The sequence below is a fragment of the Electrophorus electricus genome, chromosome 24, assembly GCF_013358815.1.
Source record: "Electrophorus electricus isolate fEleEle1 chromosome 24, fEleEle1.pri, whole genome shotgun sequence".
Lineage (NCBI taxonomy): Eukaryota > Metazoa > Chordata > Actinopteri > Gymnotiformes > Gymnotidae > Electrophorus > Electrophorus electricus.
The window spans coordinates 5,625,554-5,648,536 of record NC_049558.1 but is presented as its reverse complement, the minus strand read 5'-3'; the positions used below and the strand labels follow the sequence as shown (position 1 = coordinate 5,648,536).

The 22,983-nt window shown below is 43.2% G+C and overlaps 3 protein-coding genes across 4 annotated transcripts; all 3 read right to left on the bottom strand.

Moving 5' to 3' along the window:
- Positions 1 to 3,585: 3,585 nt before the first annotated feature.
- sephs3 (selenophosphate synthetase 3) lies at positions 3,586 to 9,150 on the bottom strand. Its single transcript, XM_027026950.2, has 8 exons — positions 8,684 to 9,150; positions 7,831 to 7,934; positions 7,512 to 7,619; positions 6,978 to 7,132; positions 6,759 to 6,849; positions 6,542 to 6,641; positions 6,064 to 6,276; positions 3,586 to 5,690 (listed from the first exon to the last, which is right to left on the bottom strand). The coding sequence occupies exons 1-8, from the start codon at positions 8,985 to 8,987 to the stop codon at positions 5,410 to 5,412; spliced, it is 1,356 nt and encodes a 451-aa protein (XP_026882751.1). The 5' UTR covers positions 8,988 to 9,150; the 3' UTR covers positions 3,586 to 5,409.
- Positions 9,151 to 10,820: 1,670 nt separating this feature from the next.
- On the bottom strand, positions 10,821 to 13,909 carry ssr4 (signal sequence receptor, delta). Its single transcript, XM_027026945.2, has 6 exons — positions 13,775 to 13,909; positions 13,135 to 13,253; positions 11,756 to 11,830; positions 11,563 to 11,652; positions 11,405 to 11,470; positions 10,821 to 11,202 (listed from the first exon to the last, which is right to left on the bottom strand). The coding sequence occupies exons 1-6, from the start codon at positions 13,824 to 13,826 to the stop codon at positions 11,098 to 11,100; spliced, it is 507 nt and encodes a 168-aa protein (XP_026882746.1). The 5' UTR covers positions 13,827 to 13,909; the 3' UTR covers positions 10,821 to 11,097.
- Positions 13,910 to 14,060: 151 nt separating this feature from the next.
- ikbkg (inhibitor of nuclear factor kappa B kinase regulatory subunit gamma) lies at positions 14,061 to 22,524 on the bottom strand. 2 transcript variants are annotated; one of them, XM_027026972.2, is made up of 14 exons: positions 22,173 to 22,524; positions 21,354 to 21,540; positions 20,992 to 21,269; positions 20,796 to 20,867; positions 19,599 to 19,766; positions 19,293 to 19,351; positions 19,016 to 19,063; positions 18,692 to 18,794; positions 18,421 to 18,536; positions 18,156 to 18,308; positions 17,937 to 18,024; positions 17,604 to 17,747; positions 14,841 to 15,021; positions 14,061 to 14,727 (listed from the first exon to the last, which is right to left on the bottom strand). In XM_027026972.2, the coding sequence occupies exons 2-14, from the start codon at positions 21,535 to 21,537 to the stop codon at positions 14,588 to 14,590; spliced, it is 1,734 nt and encodes a 577-aa protein (XP_026882773.1). In that variant the 5' UTR covers positions 21,538 to 21,540; positions 22,173 to 22,524; the 3' UTR covers positions 14,061 to 14,587. The 2 variants fall into 2 exon arrangements, with proteins under 2 accessions (XP_026882773.1, XP_026882774.1); XM_027026973.2 differs by lacking the exon at positions 19,016 to 19,063 and having other exon boundaries at positions 22,173 to 22,523.
- Between the last annotated feature and the right edge of the window lie 459 nt (positions 22,525 to 22,983).

Genomic DNA, 22,983 nt, shown 5'->3' with positions numbered 1-22,983 from the left:
GGGCAGAGGACAGACTTGTCCAGGCTGAAAGATAATAGTGTTTCAAGTCTAGAGGACAAGGGGGGGCGATTCATCGCTGTAGAGCTGAGTGGTTTGCATTTGCGGAGATGAGTGATGTTTATTGTGGGCAAATCAAAAGACCTGTAATGGACACGCAGCTGGGAGTTAATGAAACACTAAACAAAGTAAAAATAAACCAGGAATACTATAAAGCAGAAGCACCGGGAAACAAATACAAAGAAAAAGTCGGGACATGAAACCAGGAAGTTAACATGGTGACACTTTATTTAGACTGGACCTTTCCAGATTAAATAAACACTCAGCAGACTCTCAATGATATATCAATGAAGTAGAATCTGAATACATTCAGTAGATTTATCGAGAGATTTTCAATTGATACAGTTAATTTACACAGTCAATAAGATTTCATTTTTTAATTTGGTGAATACAATTGTTTTTCACTTTCCTTGGAATGTCCAAGTTCATATCTGTAGCTGTTAACCTGAAGTGAACGAACTTGTAACAGGTATAATACATACCATCTTAGCATACTCAATATGCTGTTATAGACATGCTGTTGACAACATTCTGTAACAGGGTTTTACCTAGATTTGATTTTGGAGTTAGGGTCAGGATTAGGTTTTAGGATTAGGATTATGGTTTTTATTAGGTTTTGGGTTGGGGTAAGGCTAGTTTGGTTGGTTTGACCCTTGAACTGTACTATTTGTGACTAAATTCAAGTGTAGGTGCATCCAAACACTGATTTATGTCTAACAATGATACAGAATCTATGTTTATTAATCATCCATAAAGGACCACTCAAAATACAATGTTACCATTAACATCAACATAAAATAAATTAAAACATGAAAACACAGTTTATAACAAAAAAATTAACAATACACCACCAGCAAAAGGACAAAGACTAGGAATATATATACACAGGTAACAAACATGGGACACCTGAGGACGAGTACTGGGAGCTACAGATGATGTACTATAGGTGAGGAACATGAGAAGGGGGTAGAGATGGGGAGGAGCACACAAACCAAAACAAGAAAAGCACATGGCACAGGAAACACAAGAAACCAAAGACAGACACAGGAAGACAAGGGGAACAACCATAACAGAGCGCCCTCCAAATGGCATGTATGTGGAATGGACACCATGACATGGTGTATAGGCAGATGGATAAACGGTGATGGAAACGTGAACAATGACAGGGACAGACACTAACAGAAATGGGAAGAAAAATGACATCAAGGGTAGGAGAGACAGACATCAGAGCAAAAGACAAAGGTTCTGAGTGCACAGGGAAGTGGCAAGGCAGCCAGACAGGGAACTGGGCAGCAGGAAGCATGGAGGTCAGCGGGACTGGGAGGCACGGGGACGTCAGTCTCTTGGGAGCAGGGTGCAGAGACAGCACCCCCAACAGGGCGGCATCTTCCACAGCAGAGGCTGGAGACACAGTAGTAGAAACTGACAAAGAGATCCCTGGGCATGCCCTGAATCCAGCAGTCTCCCTCAGGAAGGGTCAGACAAGGACTGGCTGGACATAGGAGAAGTAGACGTAGAGACACACCGCCTCACAAAATCCATGGAAGCCCTTCTTTTCGGAGGACAAGGCATTATAGGTAGATGGGGCTAATGTGACTAGGACTGCCGACAGCAGGACAGAGGTGGTCAAGACCTCAGGGGGCTGTAGGCTCGGCAGATAGCTCAGACAAGGTAGCAGGCAGGACAGCAAGATCTGGAAAACTGAGCCTGCATTAGCCTTAGAAATATTGAAGGAGGATGCAAGTGCAAGGGATGTTCAATGAAGTACATAGTGAACATGAAGATAACCAAAGCAGAAAAGACACAAAGGAATAACTAAATACCAGAGGGATATTGGGACAATGATATGGGAAAAGATTGTGACAAGGATTAAGCACAGGTGAGCATGCAACACAAACACAAGGATCCAAAGACAGACACAGGTAAACAAGGGGGACTACCATGACTGTCACATTACATAAGTATGGGGCAAAGCCAGAGAAAAGCAGGAAAGAGATGGAACAAGGGAAAGAGGGAAAGGGAGAGCAAAGAAAACTAGGTGGAAGTTTTCTGCACAGTAACAGGTACCCACAGAGCTATTTTCCATATTGAGGGGCACTCACTAGACCTATGGGACTGTAACTAGAGAAATAAAGACTCTGAATGAGTAGACCAAAGGAAAATGTGGAATCAGGGCTCCAGTTGTTTTTCATTGGGGTCACAGACAGAGTGGTTTTATTTGGTAAAAAAAAAAAAAAAAAAAAAGTGTGGGCAGATGCCCACAGAGAGCCAATTAGTGAGATTTATCAGTAATGCAACATTCTCTCCTTGTCTGACAAATGCAATGCTCTATTCGAGTGCACAATAGAAGCTTTGATTTCCCTGCTGGCAAGATATCACATGGAAAGTGTGCATTTATGATGCAGAAAACTTTATTTTATGTTTGGTCCCAATGTCCATCCACTCTGTCTGTCTGTCTCTCTCTCTCTCTCTCTCTCTCTCTCTCTCTCTCTCTGTGTATTGACTTTGCACAGCAGCAGTAAGGTATCAATGGGGAAAATTAATGGGAATGGCATGGTTAGACTAGGCAGTATTCATAAATAGGACATTACCTTGATGAACTGGATATTGATATATGTATGTCTTGATAGCTTCTTTGCAAAACACCTCACAGCAGTTCTTAGCTTCCTGCCAAAAGGAAATGTGCTTATGCATGCATGCTCTGAGATTGGAAGATACATGACAGCTCATATTTCATGGTCTGCTGACATGGAGGCATTACTGACCTGACCTGTTAATATAAAGCTCAGCCTAAAAAAGGTCTTCTATGACTGTCCATTAGAAACGCAACTACTAGTCCTGTAGACAAACACTGGAAGAGACAAGGTCCACTTGGAAATAAATGGCCCACTCTACTTTAGTCCAAAGGGGTAAAAAAAAATCTTTGCTGAGTTCAAGGGTTATTATAGAAGGGATTTGGAGGAAAAAAAAAATCCTTGAAGCAAAGCCTCAGGTTATTGCTGAGCGTCTTAACTTTTAAAAGGTGTAATCAACACGTGACATACATCCACACTGGAGATGACGTTTTGTTCTGGCATTGCATCGGATAAACCAGTTTTTCAAGTCCTATAACCACAACAGCAGTGATTTTAGGCCCAGCTCCATAAAACATGGGTCAGATCACTGCAAGTTGGACAACAAAGAGTGACTTGTTCTTGCTCTGAGCTTAACCTTTTTCTTTGTTTATATTAGAATATTAACTTCCATAGGGGCAAAATAAAATTTATCACCATGCAGACAACTGGATGCCTCATAATTGTTCAGTTTTATTTACGATATGCATGGATATCACCCAGTTCTGGTATCTGGAGTGTACAGGGTGCTGGAGAGCAGGGAGCCCCTCAGGGACCAGTACAGGGAGAGAAACGAAGCAAGACACTGCTGCAAACTAGGCTACCACCGTGTGGCAGGACACGTAAATGACACGTGTGGCGGCTCTTTGATAAGGACGGGAAATAAATACACTGACCAAATGAAGACGCAAGACGGTTTAGAGAAACTATGCTGATTGTTTTATTGTCTTGAGATGGCATATCGCTCCGTGACAAAGCCTGAGCCAACCGATGCAGCTGAGTAGACCAGGATCCACCCCTCCTTTCCAGTTACATCAACTTTTCCAATCCCCACGGTCTGGGGTTTCAAGGGAAACGCGTCATGATCAGGAGGGGCGGGTACTTCTGGGCCACTCCAGCCCTTCAGCACACTCTTCAGGTGTTGTGGCCTCACCCGCTGGGTCAAAGAGAGCTGCTCAACCCTCTCGGTGCCAAAGGGCAAGGAGACACCCACCGGTGAAACAGAGTAATGATGCACACCTCAGCATTACCAGGACATCTAGGCTCACCACCATTCCATTCCAAACATGACACAAAAAAAACCCCCCACACTCCACACGCCTCCCAAAAGCTACAAACAGTCACATCCGTCGGGAAACTAAAGCATCATTGCTAGTTGTGACTTTATCTTTAAACCTTGAAAGTAACTCCAGCAAAGATAACATGATAACATGGCCTTGGTTTGAACGCATATATTCCGTCACAAATCCACGAAAACTGAGACACATTCTAATGAGCTGATCACATATAAACACCTTTCACCCATTCCTGACATTTAGGCAACCACATGAGAAAATCAAACTGATCAGAAAGACAAAACAACCACCAAGAAAATGATACTCATTTGGATTATAGCATTCAATTCTTTGACACCAGTTCTAAAATTAAATATTAAATAAATTAAATATACCCAAGTTAATGATTAGACTTGTTTGGCTTGCTTTAACCACACTTCAGCTCATCTGAGGTATGCTGACTGAATGTTTCAGATTTTTTTAACTAACAAATTGGAGACAAACCATTGGCTCGGATTGTCACAAAAAGGAGCATTTGAGCTAGAGGTGTTTTCTTTTCAGAAACACGATGGAATGTTCTTTTGAATGGAAGAAGCCAAATGTAATAAAAAGCCATTTGTGTGACAGTTTTAAAGGCTATAAACTTGAGACTTTTCAGAAAAAGAAAAAAGTTGAAAGAATGCCAGAGAGAGCCAAGTTGTCAGAGACTAAATAAAAGACCAAGCAGGCAACATGGAGCACAGCTGGGGAACAGGTGATTAAACCGAGATGGGATCCGGAAGTGAAAGGACGAGGGTTGAAAAGACTGCAGGAAAAAGGAGGAATGGGAGTGTGTGAAAGACAAACAGTGGAGGACATGGCTGTGCTGTCTGTCCACTTCATCTCCCATGTGTAGGACAGGCAGCGGAGGACATGGTTGTGCTGTCCAGTGGAGGACATGGCTGTGTTGTCCAGTGGAGGACATGGCTGTGCTGTCCACTTCATCTCCCACGTGTAGGACAGTGTAGGACATGGCTGTGTTGTCCAGTGGAGGACATGGCTGTGCTGTCCAGTGGAGGACATGGCTGTGCTGTCCACTTCATCTCCCACCAGGTAAAAAGAAAGAATTTTTGGTCAGTTGCTCTCAACCCATCGGCTGAACAGGGGGAAGAAATGAACAGCAGGGTGAACCCACAAACCCCCTCTTCCCTCTCGTCTGCATGCACACTACTCCACACATTCAAACTGCATGCATGCATTCACACACTCATACATGCGCATTCATGCCTGCATTACACAGCACATTTCACAAAGCACTCAGACACTTTCAAAGGCCAAACCCAGAGGGAGGGAGGGAGGGAGAGAGATAAAGAGAGAGTGGATAAGAGAAAAAGTGAAAAAAACAAAAAAAACAAAACACAAACAAAAACACAGACAAACTAAATGATTCCCGTCATGTCCATGACGTACAGGTGCCCACGGGGCAACTAAGCCAGGGCAGCCTGCGCCTCGGGGGGACTGGCACCGTGACTGTTGCCCTCCTGGGTGGCAGCCACCGCGCCTCGATACGGCACCTCGATGATGCGCGGCTTGTCGATGATGCGGGCGCAGCGCGTGCCCTTCTCCACAATGCCGATGATCCAGGCCTGCTGGCCGTCGCCGGCGGTGCCCTCCTGAGCCCGCGCACACGACGCGCTCGCCCGGCTCGCCTTCATCTCGGCGCAGAAGCGCGCCGCCTGCTCGCGTGGCAGGCAGATCAACAGGCCACCTGAGGGGGAGAGAAGCTTCACGAATGGGCCGCACCTTACAACCGAGATGATGACTGATTTGACACAATCCAATCCGAGGCAGAACTATGTTAACACATTATTAAAAAGTTCTCACTATGGCGGTTCTGTGGTTTCATGTAGCAAAACGGAGACAGCAGATGGCACTAATGTACAACAAACATTTCACGAGATTGAAAAGCGTCAGAAGCTGTAAAAGTTTTTTCCATCTCCTAACACACGCAACTGAACCGTGTTGCTGCTTGAGAAAGCCGGACTTATGCCATTTTCTAACACGCCTAAATGAAGGCATGAAAAGCCACTGTCATTGGCTGGAAATAAATGAACACGAGGCGAGAGGTTTGGAGCGCTGACCTGAGGTCTCCGACGAGGTCCCCTGCAGCAGACCGAACAGGTTCCCGCCGGCCTTGCTGACAGCGGCCATCTTAGAGATGATGGGCAGGTTGTGGATGACGAAGGCCACGTCGTTGCGCTGCTGCTTAGCAAGGTTCCGTGCGTGCCCGATGATCCCAAAGCCTGTGATGTCAGTGGCAGCATGTGCGTTGAACTTGTGCATTAGTGCGGCGGCTAGGCAGAAAAGGCAAATGGTCAGAGATGATTACGGCAGAACCTGAGGAACTTTCTTGCAGTTATACGTGAGCCATATAGGGCATCATATACTTCATACGCAGCACTGTCATTATACCTGTACTTCAACCTGTTCTTGAGTTACCTGCAAATCAACCTTAACCTTTAGTCTAAAGCATCAACTGTTTTTGAATGTCTGCATTGCACCTTCTACCCCTTGCCCTGCTATTTTTTGTTTGGTTTTGTTATTTGGTTTTTGTATTACCAGTGCGGTTGAGAGTAGCCATGTTAAGCATGGCCTCCTGATAAGCGTGTTCCACCTCATCCTTTGAGATCACCAGCTTGATCTTGTTCCATTTTTCTGGCTACGAGAGGGGAGGAAGAGGACGAGACAGACGTAAGGCAAGTGCACAGACACACTCGATTCCTTGAACCGCAGCAAGGCGTGCTGCAGCGAAGGCAAAGGAAAAATGCTCCCTTACATTGTCCAACCACTGATGGGCATTGACAGCTACTTGGGTTCCAAGGGGTTTGGTGAGAACCAGCACATCACCTGGTATGGCGCCATCTGGCCTGTTCATGACACAATCCATGATGGGAAGTATGAACACACAGTATATAGAGAGCCAGCATGGAAAACAACAGGCCGTATTTGATCTTTGCACTTTAACCTCAAAGGAACCGTGTTCTAATATACTCACATGATAAAGTCACTGGGCTGGCAAACCACAGTGGCCACACCCCCTATGATGATCCAGGGGTTGATGACGGTCTGGCCACCGGTTACTGAAGTCCCGCCCTCTTCAGCCGCATCACGGAAGCCCTTCATCATTAATGGCATCACCTGCTCCCTCTCCTGACGCAACAGGGCCACAGTCAGAAAGACCTTCCACTGCGGGATGACCAGGCAGATGTGCACCCTATAGAGCACACCTGCTCAATTTGAACACGAGAGCTTATAAATGCTATCTTTGTCTGAAACAAAGGCTGAAGTTGGCATTTAAACCATTCAGTAATGACAGTCTCCTTCTGCATACTTCATACTTGCATACTTTAGACCACTGCACATACAAAGAAAGACAATAAGGGAAAGCATCATGGTTCACATGGCAGGCCAGAGCTTCCACAAGGCTGAGAATCTCAGTCGCGCCTTCCCCTTGTCACCAGCCAGACTGAACGTTACTGGAAGCTGAAAGGCACCAGTCTAAGGCAAGAGAAGGGAATTCAGTGCTCACCTTATCATTCATCTTCTGACTGACACTCAGTAACATCAGCATGTTGTCGCACTCAGTAATGCCCATGGCATACAGATCACTCAGCACATTCGCACAGGCTATACGACCCTGCGGCCAAGTGAAGGAAGACACTGTATTAGTAACACTGGGAAATACACATAGTGCAGGTAGAAGCCAGAGTACACAACTGTGTCAACAGTGAATGAGTAACACACTCCATGCAAAGATGACACAAAAGAACCTTTGGGCAACTGGGTGTAGATAAACGAACTTTGCAACACCACAAGAGGAAAAATATTGTCGAGCAGACAATACTTACCATCATATATGGATCTTCGACTAAAGGGTAAAAGAAATCTGTGGTCTGGATCAGGGACAAACCTCCATGCCTCAAAGGGATAACACAAGAGTCCATTCCAATACCTGCAAGGTCATCATAGATTAATTACAATATCATAATATGTTATTATTACATTATTACATGACTACTAACAGAACCAGATAATCAAATATAAGCTTGATTAAGTAATGGATGGATTAAGTAATGACCCCTTGCAACATACAAGCTGTTCTTACTTGCATTAGGCAGACTACTTGTCTTGGTAAATGTTAATAAACAATTCCAGCGACGGGTCCATAGCGCACTAGCCAATGGGTCCTCATCACAAAACAATACATGGTTTGAGGTTTACGGTTTACTGCTGAGCAGGTTGCTCAGGTTGTTTCATCAAGAAAAGTCACAACCTCAGCTAACTCAGAAAAAGCAAACAGCACACAAAAGAACTACGTTTTAACGTCGCATGCGGCTAATATAGCGGCAGGAGGGTTTAGTGATTAGGTACTAGGACTGTAAATATGTGCTTGGCTGGTATGGCCACCTACAGGAAAAATGCAGGTTAGTTAGCTAGCTAGGCAACTATATAGCTAGCTAGCCGGCTATATGGCCTTTCTTAGCAAACAATGCAGTTAGAGAGGTAGCGTTAGCTAGCAGTTAGCTAACTAGCTAGCTATCGAAGTTATGTTGTTTTAACCGGCATCTCTCATTTTAAAAGTTCGGTAACAAAAAAATACAAAATATCGTTATTTTTCTGGTGAAACTGTCGCTTACTCCTATCGGTTTCATTTAAAACTGTTAGCTAACGATAGCTAAGTTAGCAGATAGCCTAACCTACCTAATCGGGGGCCATGAGGAACCGAAGCAAGTTGTCCGAATTCAGAAGACTCGTCTTCGGTACCCGTCCCCGGGCCACCATCCTCTCCCGTCTGGCGATCGGGCTCCAGTCCCTGCAGGAGTTTGAGCAGAGTCTCCTGCGGGACTTTACAGCCTCATCCTTTCATATCGGAAAAGGCCGTGAGCCGAAAGACCCGGTCTAGGCCGTGGTCTTCAGGGTGAAGAGCCTGGTAGCCGGCCGGGTAAAAGGCTGCATATCCTCCGCACGAATCGACCGGCGGCGTTGGCGGACAGGAACCAGACATAGCTCTCGAAGGTTATTCTCTGTTCATCCGAACGAAAAAAAAAGCAAAAACACTGGACGCACGTAAACGTTATTTACCGAAATGACAGGCTGGTGAATATGAATGACGAAGGTACGCAGCCCGCTACGTTACTGCTGTAGCAACACATTGACCACCAACACTATCAGTCGATACCATTTTACCGCGAGACAGGTAATGTATGTTGATTTTGATGAAAAAGCTTATTGAGGATTTGGGTTTGTTGTAAGTTGTTTTTGTCTTTATTACTATTCAACGGTATTACATAAATTTGTTAGATAAAGTGGCTAAATAATATGCACGTAATATTTGATGTCGTTCAACCCGTTTTGTTTTTCTTTTGGTATGGCCTGTCTATTGTCAAGATTCAAGATTCAAGAATTTGATTTGCCACATGTGCATTAGTAGCTGGTGCAACAGCGCAGTGAAATGTGAGGTGGCTGCTACGAAGACAGCGAGAGGTAGAATAAAAGATAATACCAATATTTCTTTGCAAAAAAAGGGAATACAAAATACACACACAAACTATATATGGCATACACAAAATTGTATAGGTAGGGATGTTAAATAAGGGATGATATAGTTCAAGTCAAATTTAAAGTGTCCAAGTGTGCTGTGTAAAGTGACTAAATCAGGTATCCCTTGTAGAGATACATATGCAAGTATGGAGATATGCTGGGGTTTTATGTGTGTGTGTGCACGCGTGCTTGTAGAATGTATGTTATGAGAGTTTAACTGTTTATTTTCTATACGGCCCGAGGGAAGAAGCTCCTTTTTAACCTCTCAGTCCTGGCCCTGCTGGAATGGAGACATTTCCCAGAGAGTAGCAACTGGAACAGATTATAGTTTGGGTGGTCAATGTCCTTGATGAATTGCTTAAAACCTACACTGCCTGAAGTAGATGTCATTTAGTCCAGGCAGTGCTGTCCTGACGATGTGCTCAGCACATCGGATCTCTGTGGAGGGCGCTTATTGCCCTGGAAGCTGCAATTGCTTTTCCAGACAGTGATGCTCCCAGATAGAGCATACCCTACTATTGCAGTGTAGGTGTTCTGTATTGCTTTGGAGATCTTTAATTTCCTCAGCCTCAGGTCTTGAGATGTGGACTCTAAAGTTCCTGTAACAGCTACTCTTTCGATTAGGGTTCTGTTGATCCTTAGTGGTGTGTATTGGGTTTCATTGGGTACCTCATACCATGAGGGTTAAACAGACTGGGTGTGAAGTTTCCCATCTTCACCACTTGGGGTCTGTCAGATAGGAAGCTCTGAACCCAGGAACACAATGAGTGGCATAGCACCAGGTCTCTAAGCTTGGTCTGGTGGGAACAACTGTGTTGAATGCTGAACTGTAACGAACAGCAGGTATACATAATTCCCCTTTCCGACGTCCAGGTGGGAGAGGATGGCACCATCGGTGCACTTATTACTGCGACAGGCAAATTGAAGAGGGTCTAGTGAGGTTAGAGATTATTTTCTCCGAGCACTTCATCACCAGAGGTCAGTGCTACAAGGTTGAAAATGGAAGTATACACCAGACCTTTCATCACATCATGCTCTGAGATGGCTAGTCACATTCTGAGATGGAGTCATGCTCCGAGATGTCACCTTCATACTTAATGCACAATATTAAAGAATATTATACAATTGTTATGGTATTAGCTAATGAATTTAAAATGCACAAATTGAACATTAACTCATTTACGATCATTTACAGGCAAAAGTGTGTAATGATAACCAATTCACTTTCACACATTGGCTTTATAGGAATGAGTTTGCACAGTAAAAAAAATTCTGCAGAAAACACAAGAAAAACACACTTGGGAAAAATGTTTTATTCAATGAATTTCATTGACGTGCCAACATCCCATAAGCCAGAATGTGACCTCGAAAAATAGGTATCATAGGAGATGATGAATAGCCTCAACATTGGCCCTTATTATACAGGCAATATTCAAACTGTATTATACAACCTCTTAGTGTGAGGGAATTACTCACAGGCTTAGATGTGAAAACACAGCGGTACAACTAGAAGTACTTCATTGGCACCTGGTGCATGTCTGAGTTGCTTCTTTGCTATTTATCCCTTGAAATATTTATGCCTGTATTGAACCTTTAGTGCTGTAGGCCAGATAGTACAAAATAATGCCAACAGCAGCAGCCAACACCTCAGTGGAAACCCAAGGTCCACTCCATGCACCCTATAATAAAGAGTAACAGAGTTAAAATTATAAGTAGACACTGTAGGAAGAACCACCACAAAAATAAAGATTATAAATGCCAAAACATCAGATCAATACAATATTCTCAATAGGGAGCATTAAAAGTACTGCACATTTTTTTTTAATGATAAATGACATTTTGAGGTGCATGTTAAGTACTCATTTAATTACATGTACTCACTCTGTGGTCTACATTGACAGAAAACAGGGGCTTAATGGCTTCAACATCTTCATTATTTCTTTGTGCCTGAAATGGCAAAAATGTTTAGCATCAGAACTATTTATCAAAAAATACATCAGCCTGACACCTACCAGGAACAATTTACAAACAGATCAAACCTTGCGCAGGGCACTGAAGGACTCCTCATCAAAGAACTTGACATGGTGTGTGCCCGAGCTGGCCTGCTTGTGGGGAACACTCCAGGACACCTGCACACAAGATCCACTTGGGTTAATTATGCTCAGCTGTGGAAAAGTTGCTGGCTACACACTCTGTATGGGTTTAGCAAAAGCATAAACATGGAAATTAAACCTGATACTTCCCAACGTCCTGGCCTCTGGTCACAGGAAACTGGTTGCCATTGACATCTGCATAAAGGGCAACACTCTAGTTGTGGGAGAGAGAGAGGTGCATTTGTTCAAGCAAAGGTTAAAGGTTTGTTGCTGAAGTGCGCTTTTTTCTTTGATACTAACTCTCAAGCATCTAAAAAGCTATTGATAACAGAAAAGAACAATACTATATAGAACATCTATATAGACAATGTGGTCTTAAGTCACTGTAAAATAAGCAATACACTCAATCATGGTTAATGTGACAACACAACCCTATAACCATTAGTTAATTGCTTAATTTTTTAAATATACAAAAGCCACAGTCATTATTCTCCGGCTGTTTCGGGAAGTTTTCTGCTGCGCTTTCTCCATTGCCACACCCTGAACCTTTTTCACTTCACAGATAAAGTGGAAACAACATCAAGTATGTTTTTAAAATAACGTATAAATAAACCACTGTTTGATGCAGATCTGCAGAGGTGAACAGAGCTAAGATGTTTGGGTTTTTTTTGTCTCATTTAAATGCGTTCACTAGAAGGCAGATAACCTGTTCCCCTACACTGGGTTATCAAAAATACATGAGAGCAATCACCACATATCTGTAAGCACATGTGTATTTGCATTTGATGCTTTAATCATGAACGTGAATAAAACTCGGCAGTTTAACTCTACATCTGTATTTAAACTGTGCTCAGACTAACCTCGCTGTTGTCATGAGACCTGCAGTGTCCTGGTGCAAAGTACTGCTGTGCTATTTCCAGGATGGATTTGTGACATTAGATAGGTTTCCTTAAAGTCCCTCCCAATATCTGATCCAGCATTTTTATTTTTTTTTGCTGATATCGACCTGATTCCAGTTTGTGGTATTAGATCTGTGCCATCTGCACTCAGTGCCCAGTTAAAATATATCTGAGCGTAAGCATTTGGGGGAAAAAAACCAAAACACCACCAACCCAACAACCCTTCCTCTTTTCCCGTTCAAACATACATCTCACATGTTTTTTTTCCTATAGGATACCCATAGTAGTCTATAAATCAATAGGGTACACTTGATTTCTCTTTAACTGAAAGCAGAAAGCGTAAACCTAAAAGGGTTTAATAGAGTTTTATCCAACAAATTGTAGGAAATCTGAATTTATTAAAATTAAGCAGTTTACTCTGTTCAATTTCTGGGGGGAAAAAATCATTATTTTCCCCCAATCAGTTTTGCGAATACTTTTAGTGCTTTATGAATTAAAACCAAGTTACTGCTGGTAAATATTTTCAATTCAGAAATATAAGCCACTCACTTGAAATGTCACCCACGTCTATGCCATAATAAAGTGTACAAACATAATTACAACTTTTAATATTCCTTACCTGTGCCCCATTCCCACATGCCAGGCTGAGCTCAACAATAAAGACTGTCTCTGAGGAGATGACCGCATCAGTTGTTGTGTAAGATGAGGTAGAGATGGCGGGGTCTGTGCAAGTCTCACCTGAGGAGACACATATCGACACGTATAGGGGAATGCATGGTGGCCACTTAAGGATCCAGTCAAGCCGGAAGCCGGCAGCTCCCACTCCCAGAACGTCCTTTTCCCCCTTTCTGCTATAGCAGACATTATGAGCCAAGTTTTTAAGTGGGGTCACCCAAGACACGGATTCAGAATGACCGACTTCATTGAGCTTTTTAGTTAGCCGAGCTAGCTAACCAGTGTACGACATTCCATGCTAACGTTAAGCTACAGAGACAGGTTTAGATAGTGTAGTTTAGATAATATGATTAAACCTAGAGTAAAACATAACGTTAGCTAACGTTCGCGTTAAACAAACGGCACGCTAGCTAAATATGGTGATGTGCATGGCTAGCTAGGTTAGCTAGTTAGCTGTTCTAGATACGAACAGCCTGCCTGGATAATTGGTTTAAACGTAAGGTTTGCTAGCTATCTTGCTACCCTGGAACTAAAGCTTCTAAAGATAAACAAACGTGACTGCCATAAAAATGTCGCTAACGTACCTGCACATCGACTTAGACAAAGAGCCAAAATAGCTGCAATTATTCGCATCATTTCGCTCCTTACTGGGTTGTGGGAAGCTAGAACCTCAAACTTTGCGAAAGACCAATCACTGCACTACCCCAATGAAGCATGGACAGACACGTCAGGTTTTTAGCGAACGTAGCCGGCGGTTTTGGAGTGTGACCTCCGGCGAGATCCTCCAGTATTGCAGCTTTCCACATTAACAAAAAGATCGATGGTGCTTCGTTATGATGAGTTCTTGTGCATTAGACACAGACACAGACACACAAACACAGTGTTTTTTAATTCTTTAAATCTCTCCGTAACAATAGTCTGTACAAAGTATTTGTGTTCATTTGTCCAAGCAGACAGGCATGAATCCCCAAATAACCCATACACTGAGGGGAACAAATACCACAATTATAAAGGGAACATTCACTGATAGACATATGCTGTACAGCAAAAACAAACACATTCACTTGTGCAGTACATTACGTTATGCTGTCAACAAGATGGAGTACAGATCCTTTTTCCTAACAGAACTACTACACCATGGTAAATTGAACACTGGAGAGTTTCATTTCCCCAAAATTAAACGTCTGTCCAGTCTCCTGTTTATATTTTTTTGCTCCTTGGTTGCAAAGGTCAAAGTTTACATGCGACAGAGTGATCTCTTCACCCATTTTTGTTGTCTTGTGTGTTTTAAGTGTTTGTCGCTCGACTGCATCAATGAAGTAAGCTGTTGTGATGGCATTGTGCCTCTGAACAATACTGTCGGCCCACTGTCAGGCCAGGTCAGGCCTCCCCTCTTCTCACTGAATACAGTCCATCACATGAATCTGCAGGGTGTCCATGTCTGGCGCTTGGTACTGACATTTAGGGCATCGGTAGTCTGGCTGCACCTCGGGAAGAAGCCGGTTTGGCTGTGAAATCACCGGCCCCTGGAACGGTGCTGTTGTAGCGCAAAAGAACAGAGTCGGTGACCGGAAAAAGGCAAAAACATTTGAGTTATAAGCAGTCTTTTTCACGTGTGGATAGAGGTGGGAGATGAGAGGCACCGTGTACCTGGAGCAGGCAGAACAACCCCTCTGTAGTTGTCCGTGTGTCTCTGCTGCATCTTCTCCTGCTTGAGCAGGTTGATTTCAGCCAGCGCCTGGCTCAACTTTTCCTGCAGATCCTCCTTCTTCTGGTGGAGCTTCTCTCTGGCCTCCCTCTCTGCCTGGAAGTCTAACTTGTAGATTTCCGCCTGAGAATGAGGACAAATGCAAGTGGAGAAGTGCATGTGTTGGGGATGTTTTCAAACGGGTCTCAAGTTTCCCATTAAACAGTACAGGAGTGAGTAAATGGTGTATGTTAGATTAACTAGAAAAAGCACAAGTAGCATGTTTTGCCGGCCATGTCTGGCCACATACCACAATATACAAGTAACTTGCACACTGCGCATGTTCTTTGAAGTGCTCATACATGCAAGCCTTAGTACAAGCTTTCTGACAAAATGGGTCTTCACTGTGAAAGCTTTTTTTGGGAGGGGTGCACACAATTTACAAAGTGCCCAGTCAGTTTATGCTTTACCCATATTTGTTTGCATAAACAGTTTCTTAACATAAGGGCAGTGTCATTGATGTAAAGCACCACTGTGACACCACCACCTTGTGGAGAATTTCCTGCTTGCTAACTGAGTAAGTTACAGTCCAGTTCAATGAGGTGCTTTTTACATACATCCAGCTAATATCTTCATTTTGGCAACTCCATTAGAAGGATGGTCCCAATAAATCAATGATTTTGAGTAGTGTGTACTTATTAATACATGAATAATCAGCATATTCAATGTGTAATAAATGGTTTCTCACTAGTATGTACTTTATAAAGATTAAATCATACTGATGTAGTCTAATAATCTATATTAGATGTAGTCTAATATAATACCATTATATTTTGTGCAACCATAATAGTCTAGAATCAACATTGTGTTTTGTATAAATCCTACTCTGTAGTAATTAGTAAATTCAGCATCCTTAGTTATGTGTGTTTATTAAACACATTTGTATGTTCATACAAATGAATTTTCACTGCCTGGCTCCAAGCCCAGTGTCCCTTCCTACCCAGGTCATAATGGCTGTGCGTTCAAATTAACAAACGTACACCACAGGAAATGTGTCTCCAACTTCTGAGAACATTCAACAGGGAAATATGTATGCTTGTTGCTTGTCCCACTTTTAAATCCTTTTTACTTTTGGATGTGCATCAACTTCACTTTGTTCAGCAATAAATCCACCGCAAGAATTACCACTCTGAATGCTGATTCAGTACCAAGAAGCGACTTTACCACCATCATTTCATACTCGGCTGATTTGACCTACAGTCAGTAAAATGACTAAACATGATTAAACTCAGCATTAGCAAAAAACAAACAAACAAAAAAAACCCCCATCTATTACAACTTTAAATGGAGTGCAGTAGGCAAAGCTGCCTACTACATACCAGTATAAAATGCCAGAAAGTGGACAATGAGTGTGTGTCTGCATGTCAACAGTGTGCATAATGTTTTGTACCTAGCTGGGAAGCACTGTAAACTGCATCTATAGGAAATCTTCTTTTTGGACCTTATGAGACATTTAATACATTTACAACATACATGTTAATCAGTATGATGATATATGTACTCCCTGGGGCTCAAACCCCTGACCATGGTGTCGCTAGTATCTCTGTCTACTAGCTTCAACAGTAAATCTTTTTAAATACAGTAAAATTAAAAAAGCATTTCATATAAGGGTTATCATTTTGTATTTTGTCTGTCATTTCTTTTGTGATAAAATATTGCATAAACACTATGTCCAGATGGGGAAAAAAACCTCTTAATATCAAAAACCATCAAAGGCTGTAAAACAGAGGAAATTCACCTCAACGTCACAACCCCTAACCCGACCTGTTTACTGGTAACCAGACCACACACAGCCTTTAGGCGTGTGAACCCACTGTAAATACACTGTGCACTCCAAAAAGCACCACAGGGTCTCCTAACCACCGACCACACAGATCTAAGAGTATATGCAAAACATGTTTAATCATTCCCAAACCCACATACAATAGTCATCACAAATTTCCTCACTTAGCCTGCATGACATTTTTAAACAGGTTGACAGTCACAAAAGGGAAAGTTGTCAGTGTTGCCGTGAGCACCTATCCTAGGGCATTTACTGGTGGTAATTGGTGGGTTTTTTTTTTGCAATGCACAGCATTCAAACCTGAACTAAATATCATCTGCTTTTTTCTAATTAAGCTTCACTGGTAACTCGCAGCAAACTACAATTGAAACATCCCTCCCAGAATGGCACTGGGCTTTACCATTAAAAGCAAGCCATTAATTATAGTCTCAGACATCAGAAGAAGGGTCTGCACCCTTCACAATAAGCGAATTGTACGTGTAATACTCCTTGTCCTTGTGCATTTCCAGTTGTTGCAGTCATCAAATACACAACAGCAGTAATCAAATGCTGGTCTACAGTAAGCCCGCATGCATGCTTAAGACTTTGCACTTTTAATGCACTTTTGGTGGACCTAGTGAAACCCTGTTACCCTTAGCATATTCTATACTAAGGTTCCAACACCATAATGGTTGGTACCAGGAGACTTCTCTACTTTAAAACACCCACATCAGCATTTTCTCCTCCATATTCTATATTAATCAGTTCAGACACCAAGCTAGGTAAATTCCAAAAGATCAACTTGCTAAGGAAAATTCAGTGCAGACAGCTTGAGCTGATGGGAAAGGTAGGTTTGTTTACATAAGCAAGAGTGCAAGTTCCTTGTGTTCTCTGTGGTGCTGACCTGTGCCGTGAGCACTTGAATGGTCTCCTGCAGGGCCCTCTGCTGCTCCACTTCCTCCTTGAGTTTGTCAATGTGGGCCTGTTTCAATGCCAGGGCTTTCTCGGCTTCGTCCAGCCTGTTAATAAGAGTCTCCGTTTCGCCACCCTGCCATTGAACACACATGCACACACAGAAAGGAATTAAACATTTCCCACCACCTGACATGGTGAGGGCATCAAAAGACCTACTTCCTTAATCTCTCCAACCGCAATTCATTTATAGTATGTATATGAGTATTATTACATGAGCTGTAAGAAGCGGCAACAGCGCTGGCCAAAACCAGGACTCACGCACCCTTGAATTGGCTTGCTCGTTTTTCAGCTTGTTGTCGTAGTCCTGAAACAGACAGGTGTATGCATGCTGTAGCTGGGCGAGCTTCCTCCTGTTAGCAAGGAAAAGGAATCAATTAAGAGTCTTCATCTCAGGATAGATAAAAATAAGCAAAAGCTGGTCAGCACTAATGGCTCCGCCCATGGCTGGGCTCAGGCTCTCTGGGCCAGTAGAGCGCCTTACTTCTCCTCCACAATGACGAGACGCTCGTTCTTGAGCGCAGCCTCCAGGTTCTGCGTCTGCAGCAAGAACTTGTCCACGGTCACGCAGTGCTGCTTCTTCTGCTGCTCCATCTCCCGTTCCAGAATCTGCAGGTCCTCCGTCTTACTGCACAGCCTGAAAGGAAATAAAGGCATGCACTCAGATGCCCTGAAAACCACCCCGCTTTGCCTCGTTCTGGCCTGCCATGGACCCAAGTGCCCCAGGCACTTGGACGAGCTCAACTAACTTTTCCTCCAGGCAGTTTTTCTCCTCTTCACACTTGTTGAGGCAGGTCTGCCGCTCGTGTAGCTCACCAACCAGAGACGTGACCTGTGCCCTCAGGGCCTCGATGTCCTTAGTCAGCTGCACAGAAAAAAAAGGAAAAAAAAAAACAAAAAACAAAATAACTATAGACCTGAATAAGAGCAGCCATGGTATATAAGAGAAGGACAATGAGGGACATGAAGGACAAAAAGCTGTCTGTGCTTTGCATGAAGGAACAGAGCCTGTTTGTGTACCTGAACATAGTCCTTCTCCTTTTGCTTGAGCAGAGCCTCATTCCTGTCCCTTTGAATTGAGTTCTGCTGGAGAATGTTCAGTTTTTCCTGGAGCTCTTTATACCTACACCACAAACCACACAAGAGTTGATGGGAATCAGAAGAGGCAGCCCACATCTATTTTCAGCAATGCATCTTCCTTATTTGAATAGTGTTTATAAAAAAACATTTAAAAAAACAAAAACAAAAACCCTACACAACATGCTCAGGGGACCATGGGTGACTGAACAAGGGGGTAAGAGGTAGTGTGCATGCACACATACAGTGAGACACTGCTCCCCTCACCTGCCTTGTGTAGCTTGAAGCTGCTCTGTTAGTTTAGCCAGGTGTGAGCTAAGCAGTCACATGAGGCAGAGGGTCAAGAGGATTTTAGTCAGTGACAGTCAACAGCAAAGCACCCAGATCTATTTACGGTAAATATGAGCAAAGCAAGGAGATGCTGCCATTCTCTAAATGCTGAACCCACACGTGCTGTCTAGAGTTTGTATAATGAAGTCCTCACTGCTTTGCTATCTCAGAAGGACTGTGTAGAGCAAGATGTAGGATGGAGGCAGGACATTACCTTTCTATGGGGACCGTAAAAGCATTTTTCTGAACCGTCTCCTCCATTATCACAGCACTCTAAAAGAAGAACCAGACCTTTTTTTTTTCCAAGCAAACTTCCAATATCTTTTATTACAATGTGGAGAACAGTGCTTTCCAAATTTAGAGACCAGTTTGACTGATGCACTGTGGGAGAAACCGATACCTATAAAACTATTGACAACTCACAACACAGGGGATGTTAAGAATGAATATAGTAACCAGTTCTGCAGCTCTGTTCAGAATATATAAAATTAAGACGAGAGAGCTGCCAGGGAGCTGCTACCTGAGAGAGCTGCGACAATCGAAGGCGGAGCTCCTCCCTTTCCTTCTCGATCTCCGTCTTCTCTCTCTCCAGGTCATTATTTCTTCTCCTCAGGTCCCTCATTCCCTCCTCCAGTTTGTCTTTGTGACTCTTCAGCAGCCTCAAGAATTCATTAGAACCTTCGATAGGCTACAGAACACAGGGATGCACAGAGTCAGCAAAACCAGCCCAATATACTTAATACTCTAAAGCCAAAAAGCACACCAAAATATTGATCCTTTTTTGGCTGAGTGTGCTTTGGTCTTTGTCCTACGGTGTCTCAGAGGGAACCATTACATTAGCAGTAACATGGAGGACACATGCATTGCACTCAGCCATTTACCAAGCCTGCGCGTGCAGTCAGTGGAAAGCTGTAAATGTAGTAATGAAGCTAAAGAACCTCCAGACCCTGATGACCAGAAATCCTCACAGGTGATTGGTGCAGTAATTAAGTAAAAACAAAACCCAGCAAAATGACATGGTATTTGGGGTACAGGGACAGGGGTACTATCCTGCATAGTTCAGTTTAAAAAGCAGTCAAATACTGTTGATCCAACTAATCAGGCTTGGATTAGAACTGGAAGTACACTTTGCAGGGCAGTAGATCTACAAGAGTGGTAAAGATACCCAGCAAAATCTTCTGTAATAGTCAAAGGAGAGAGAGTAACAGGCAGCAACCTAAAAGAAAACCGAGCATCATTGTGGAATTGTCTAGGTTAAGGGGTTGGCAGAGTGGTGAGGGGCTCACCTGACAGGCCCTGCCCTCTGCCTTGAGCCAGCCCTGCCCTTCACTACAGGGCAGGCTGTCACACATACTGGAAGCGCAACTACTGATGGAGTTATTCCTACTAGATGCCTAAACACATACACACACTTGTTTTTACAATGCGCGCGCACACACACACACACACACACACACACACACACACACATATATACGCACACACACACACACATTATATAACTACCTGTATATAATAGCTTAAGACCCTAATAAGTCTAACCCTAAACCTCCTCAATGTCAGTAACTAAAACATTTTGTTATTGAGATACTTAGACTTTTTTCTACATAGTCAGGACATTTTTGCCCTGCAAATATACAAACACGCACACAAGGGCATGCACATGGATAACTAATTTAATGAGTTTTTATAGCATATAGCAGAAGGTGTGCTTTACCAAACTTCGAGGAATTGCCCGTGTGTCAGTGTCTCGCTCTGTGATGCCTTTCCCTGTAGGCTCATCTAAAGCCTGGAGAAAAATTAAAAATCATGAATAAACAATCTATTATAATGTTATATAGAAATGTAATGCTGTTTAACATCTAAATGAAATAATTCAAAGCAGATTTTTGAGAATATCTATATAAACCTACTTCAGGAGAATTGGTCAGTCCATTAATCTCTGTATTGGAACCCACTTGGTTCTGAACTTGGCTTCCGGTCTCTGCGGTGCCATCAATTTGAGCTGCTGTTTGGCTGTGCTTGAGCTTGCCCAACAGACTCTGGTTCTCCTGAGCCAGTCGCTCCACCAAAGCCCGAGCCTCACGAAATTTACAAGCAAGAAACTCTCTCTCTTCCCTCGATCTCCGCTGCCAACCCTCCATCTCTTCGCAGCGGTCTTTGAGGGCATCATTACTGCGCTTTAGTGCCTCTGTAAGATAAGAGGTCATTTCTCATATTGATATGAAAAATTACTGCAAGCCAAAGAAGAGAACTATGGTATGGTTTACTTTACCTCGTAATTGGTTGTTGTCTGCCAAAAGTCTGTGGACCACCTCGTTTCCAGCTAGTTCAGGTGGTACCCTTAGTGATGCTTGTGAACTAGCCACAAGTGAACCTTGACTGCTAGTGCCTATAGCCTCCTCTCCAGTCATCTCCCACTGCAAGGCACTGTCCCCGTGGGGCTGGGGCTGAACCATGACCTATGACAGAAAGGTCAGCAAAATAATAACGATTCGCTGGCAGTCATAGTGCTAGATTTCCCTTTACTGTCAAGCATAATGGCAACAACTGTAATGAATAAATTAGCTAAAAGCAATAGATCGTTTACTTCAGTGTGGTAAACACTTGGCCATTATATTATCTAGCTAGCTAACTTACTACCACAAAGCTTTCCAGTGACAGCAACACATAAAATGTTACTTAAGGTTAATTTATGGCCGCAAGTACGTTTAAAAAATATTTTTGCCATGTATTCCTGTCTACCACCATGACATTTCTCAACACACACTCGTTCCTGAAGTTCAGATAGCTTATGTTTTCAACTAGCCAGCTAGCCAGCTAATTAGTACTAAGCTACCTAGCTAGGTTAGGTTAGCTAACCGCTAACTGTCTAAGTAGCGAAGCTAGCTAGTGTGTCAACAAGACAGGTAAGCTATCCCCATCTAGATAGTTAACGTTAATGAAGAATAATGCCAGACACCCTGGTCATTTTTCGCAATGAGGCGAAAAAACATAGTTTAGCTAATATCTAAAATGCACAGGTAGGTAGGTAGGTAGGTAGGTAACGCCAGCTAGGTAACACGACTCCAAAAAAGAAATAGGGTAACCTTACCTTGATGTCCTAATGCGCGTTTCAAATCACTTTCCTCCTAAGCTAGAGAGCTAAGCTAGCAAACCAAAGAGCTAAGTTAACGCTGTCCGACTCCGGAAGACTTGTTGAGGTCTACGAAAAGCGCTGACAAACAGCACAAACAGCAGCTACGATAAAAACAGGGGTTAACACCCAGCTGTCAGTTCTACTAACGTTACCATCTTCGGTGTAACTCCCCCCATTAACAGACCCTTCTGCCTACATTTGGGTAGGTAGAGCCCGACCAAAGTAAATGTATTTATCAGGAATTCCCCCTTATTTCTTCCGCACTTCATCACACAGCCAGCCAGCATGCCGTAGCCAATGAGAACGGACGTCACTTCACGTTCCCGGATGGCGGAACGTGTGTTTTACTTCATGGACCTCGCAGATTGGCTTGCTGAAGGTAAGCGGCTCGGGTCGGCGCATCCTATTGAAGGTTAGCTAGGCCTAGCTACATTACATCAGTAATATATGTCGGCCCACCCTTTGCAGCTATAACAGTTTCAGCTAGGTTTAGGAGTGTGTTTATGGGAATTTTTGACCATTACACCACTGCATCCGAAGCTTTACATTGCAGTTGGTGATGTAAGGCTTGGATGCAGCTGCTCAGTCATGGAAACCCATTTCGTGAAGCTCTCTACGCACTGTTCTTGTCATTTTACGTGGCCTACAACTTCATGGTTGTGTTGCTGTCATTCCCAATCACTTCCACTTTGTTATAATACCACTGACAGTTGACTCTGGAATATTTAGTAGCGAGGAAATTTAACGACTGGACTTGTTGCACAGG

Bases quoted from the DNA above. Each gene is read 5' to 3' on its own strand.
- ssr4 (XM_027026945.2), bottom strand. From the start codon at position 13,826: ATGATGCGAATAATTGCAGCTATTTTGGCTCTTTGTCTAAGTCGATGT. The intron at 13,254-13,774 runs GTACGTTAGCGA...GTGTCTCCTCAG, and splicing joins TTGTCTAAGTCGATGTGCAG to GTGAGACTTGCACAGACCCC. The intron at 11,653-11,755 runs GTTTAATTTCCA...TCTTGTGTGCAG, and splicing joins AGGACGTTGGGAAGTATCAG to GTGTCCTGGAGTGTTCCCCA.
- ikbkg (XM_027026972.2), bottom strand. From the start codon at position 21,537: ATGGTTCAGCCCCAGCCCCACGGGGACAGTGCCTTGCAGTGGGAGATG. The intron at 18,795-19,015 runs GTGAGGGGAGCA...TTTGTGGTGTAG, and splicing joins CTTCAAGCTACACAAGGCAG to GTATAAAGAGCTCCAGGAAA. The intron at 18,309-18,420 runs GTTAGTTGAGCT...ATTTCCTTTCAG, and splicing joins AAAAACTGCCTGGAGGAAAA to GCTGTGCAGTAAGACGGAGG.